Genomic DNA, 4,174 nt, shown 5'->3' on the forward strand with positions numbered 1-4,174 from the left:
TTTTTTCTTAACTGAAACGGGGGCACTCTGCCTTTTTATTACTACGGGTTTACAGACACGTCTCTGCTGATTGGGTATCACCATAGACTGGTGTCACCTGTGACACAGCCGATAAACGAAAGACACACTCACCCAACTTGAGGAAACATACCTCAAAGCCGTTGCACACCGTAGCAAAACGATGCAAACCGTTTTGAGATTGAACGTGCCCCTAAAGTCACCTACCGAAATGTCTTCCGTGTCAGAACAGCATCCGAGCTGACATCGTTCTCTAAATAAGCTACATCCATGGCTGACATGGCCACTCTACACTATCTAAACGCTTTCATTTCTGAGCGGCTGACAGCGGCGGCTGTGGAGATTTTTGGGGCGGTGGAGAAAACGTTGACAGAGTACCAGGGAGAAATCAGCCGATCCAAGCAGGAGATAGATCACCTGAAAACACTGGTGCTCTGGCCTCAAGTCAAATTACATAGATCAGGTAGGTGGATTAAAAAAAGATGCAATGTCTTCATGTCACATTTTAGATTTCAATGTGAATTTAAAGTAAGTGTTGTTTATTTTTATCTCTAGTCTCGTCCCTACATGCACTCTCATGTCATTCAGCAGCTCATCAGGTCAGTGCTCTCTGCTGTGATAAGGAGGCTCCTCCTGAGTGCTGCCCCCCAGATGTGAGCCTGAGCACCCTGCATATTAAAGATGAGCAAGACAAGGGGGCTGATCAGCAAGGACTGCCCTGTAGGCAGCAGGGCGTTAACACTGTGTCTCCTCAGTTTGTGAAAAGAGAAGATCTCGAGGAGCCGCCCTCAGACTTCTGCAGAACATTGGCTGTTGAGCAGACAGCAGATATTAAAGCCGAGCCTGATGGCGACGAGTTAATAACATCTCCATCAACCAGTGAGGCTGAGATCCCCTGTGGGATAAATCCAGAGTCGTCTGGACTTCAGCTAGAAGCCTTGAAAGGTGAGGAGAGGACATCCAACACAGGCTAGGAAAATTAGAGCAAAAATGTATTATTTATGTATTATTATACACTAAAAATGCTCTATATTAAGACATTTTGATGGGGTTTGTCGGGTAAGTCGCACGTCCATTTGACAATGCAAAAAGTAAAACTGCATTACAATAAGAAATATTTTCATAATGAAATTATTATTTGATATTCATGTTATCTGTCAGTTGATGTTTACACTGCATGCCATCAACAGCAAGGTGAAAGAAATTCCCAAATGCAACACTGGATGTTCATCTTTACTTAGGTTTGAACATGCTGATAACACTTACAAAAGGTGAAAGGAGTTATATATGTAGGCATGTTTTTGTGTTCGACAAAAGGTATCTCGCAAAATTTAGTACATTTCAACACCTCTGTCCTTGTAGATCCGCTTGAGATCACTCATCATGGGCGGGATGGGCTTGATGGGCAGCAGTACGCTGAACAAGACTGGAGCCCCAATCAGGACCACAAGGACTCTGATCCCCCTCAGATAAAAGAGGAAAAGTTTCCATCAGATAGTCCTCAGGAAGTTACTGACCACTACTATGAACTCCCTCTTCAGTCAGAGAGCAGTTATGATGAGCCTAATTCTCCAAGCCCCAGCCACGGTCAGACTCGGAACAACAAAACATTTTACACAGCGGAGAAAAAGAGAAGAGCTGTTGAAGGAGAAGGCTGCAAACTGTCCGTACTGACAGTTCCTCAGCCCTCCTACTACTTCAATTTAGACAATACTTCTCAACGTGAATACGGAGAGAATACAGAAGGTGTGGTGAATGGAGAATGGATTAAGAACTTCACACCAACAGGAACGAGGCAAAAGAAAAAACACAACTCCAACTTGCGCAGTAGGAAAAGAGACAGTATTGGAGTGAAAGAAGACATGAATGATCTGACCAGGGAGAGAAGACATACTTGTCCCATCTGTGCCAAACGTTTTAAGGAATCGGGCCATTTGAGGGATCATGTGAGAATCCACACAGGAGAGAAGCCGTTCCAGTGTAAGGAATGTGGCATGAACTTTAGACAGAGTGGAACTTTGACTTTGCACATGAGAATCCACACGGGGGAACGGCCATACCAGTGCAGCGACTGTGGTCGGCGCTTCAATCGAAAAGGCGACATGAAGACTCACAGGATGACGCACACGGGGGAAAGACCCCATCTGTGCGTGTTGTGTGGGAAAAGCTTTAAAAGGAAGAGCAACTTAAACACACATCTAAAGATCCATTCAGAGGACAAAATGGATTACACTCAACCGTTGTGATAGTTTAAATACTGTTTGAATCATTCAGATAGTAACCATCAGGAAAACATGGATTGTCAGAGACTTTAATATAGACTGTATAATATAAGATCATTTTTATCATCCTAGCGGCAAAATTTTTTATATGTTACGTTGATGGGCCTCTACAAATTTAACATTAAATACATTTAAGACAATGTAAATATTAGTTTTGCACTTTCATTTTCTCACTTGGTCTAGACATGCTAATTATTGAAGCTAGGCTCTATTCATTAGGATGTGTTTTGTTTTTATTTCAAGTGAGGATGATGGTTGGCTTCATGTTATTGACAGGATGTATAAAACGGCTACAGGCCAAGTGATAAAACAAAAAAAACAAAAAAATTTAACCATCATTTATTCAGGGAAGGTTCACTGAGAGGCAGCTTCTCTTTTGCAGCAATGCCCTGATCACATTCACACAATTGCACACATTCATACCTGGAAGCTGCCCAGTACAACCACAGTCTGATCTATCTGCTGGCCACTGAGCAGCTCCAATGGAGCGGTTGGAGGTTAAGGGCCTTGCTCAAGGGCACCTCAGTGGTGGTAATGAGGAAGGGACAAGCGCTGCTCTTTCACTTTCCCCACCCAGATTTTATCCTGTCGGTCTGGGGATTGAACAGACGACCTCCCGGTCACAAGCGTGCGTCTTGCAACATTCAAGTTAGAATATAACAAGTATAATAAGTACAGTAAATGTCCAACAATCAATGAGGGGTTCTTGTTTATGTTAAAGCTTTAGTGCATAACTTTTTGATATTAATGAACGTCCATTACATTCAAGCCATTGCCAAATGAGTTGCTACAAAGCTAATTAAGACTATCAGCTCCACACAACTCTCTCTGTATTTCTCAGTATGGCTATGTTCAGAAGATTGTGTCGTCCGGCGACTTTCCTGCGCAGAAACTCGAGTGAAGATAATTACCTCTTCTGAAGAGTCCATCATGTGTTTTTTATCCTCCGTGGACAAACTACGCACTATAGCTTTAAGAGAAATCTTAAATCTGCACTTGAATATTTTTCTATTCACAATAAAAAAATATGGTACGTAATGTGAAAGTGTTGCTCGCTATCAACAAAACACAGACCAGTCTGGCTATGGAGTTTCCTTCAGGTCTCGGTGTATTTAATGGGGACGTGCTTTTTGTGATTTTTCTTCAACTTATACAGTGTTATGGTGTCAGACATGCATGTTAAACTTTGTCAAAGTTCCAAAGCTTGAGGGGAACGCTGAGAGAACCAGCTCCCAGACTGCTCTGTACGGTTTGTTTGGAATTTGTTCTTTACTTCAGAACATAAACTTCAAACTCTCCAGGATCAATTCTCACTTATTGAGTTTGGGCCAGTTAGCAATGTTGAGAATTGTCAGTTTTAGTTGCCTATTAAGTGGCACATGTGGGAGGGACCCCTCATTAGCTTATTGAAAATATTGAGTAGGCTGTGATAGTGTTTAACTTGCTGAAACGAGTCTGAGAAATTACCTTGATGTTTGGGATTATTATGGGCTCTTTATGATCATTTATGTTTCTTAATAGGCAGACTTAAACCCAATACTGTGATGATAATCTTAATTTGCCCAACAATCTTCTTTTCAACAAAGAATGTAGCTACAGAACAAGTGAAGTTAAATGTATTTATAGAACACATTTATAAACACCTGTGCTTTAAAATGCAACAAAATAATTTAAATTAAAAGTTGACTGTAGCAAACAAATGTTTATTTTAATAATTTTATCGTTAACACACCGGATATTAAAAATAATTTTGACAAGAAATAATATGTTTAATGCTGTCGTCATCCTCTTCTTTCACCAGCGAAATTCTGGAGAGGTATGTATTTTTATTTTCTTACCCATTTAATTTGTGTTAACTAGAATGGGTAAACCCA

General features: G+C 41.0%; 1 protein-coding gene across 3 annotated transcripts; it reads left to right on the forward strand.

Moving 5' to 3' along the window:
- Window positions 1-122: 122 nt before the first annotated feature.
- On the forward strand, window positions 123-2,630 carry LOC116035006 (zinc finger and SCAN domain-containing protein 12-like). Of its 3 annotated transcripts, none has more exons than XM_031277883.2 (3): window positions 123-481; window positions 607-963; window positions 1,381-2,630. In XM_031277883.2, the coding sequence occupies exons 1-3, from the start codon at window positions 289-291 to the stop codon at window positions 2,262-2,264; spliced, it is 1,434 nt and encodes a 477-aa protein (XP_031133743.1). In that variant the 5' UTR covers window positions 123-288; the 3' UTR covers window positions 2,265-2,630. The 3 variants fall into 3 exon arrangements, with proteins under 3 accessions (XP_031133743.1, XP_031133752.1, XP_031133733.1); XM_031277892.2 differs by having other exon boundaries at window positions 610-963; XM_031277873.2 differs by having other exon boundaries at window positions 142-481; window positions 574-963; window positions 1,381-2,628.
- Window positions 2,631-4,174: the final 1,544 nt, after the last annotated feature.

The sequence above is a fragment of the Sander lucioperca genome, chromosome 6 (genome assembly GCF_008315115.2).
Source record: "Sander lucioperca isolate FBNREF2018 chromosome 6, SLUC_FBN_1.2, whole genome shotgun sequence".
In the NCBI taxonomy this organism is placed as follows: domain Eukaryota; kingdom Metazoa; phylum Chordata; class Actinopteri; order Perciformes; family Percidae; genus Sander; species Sander lucioperca.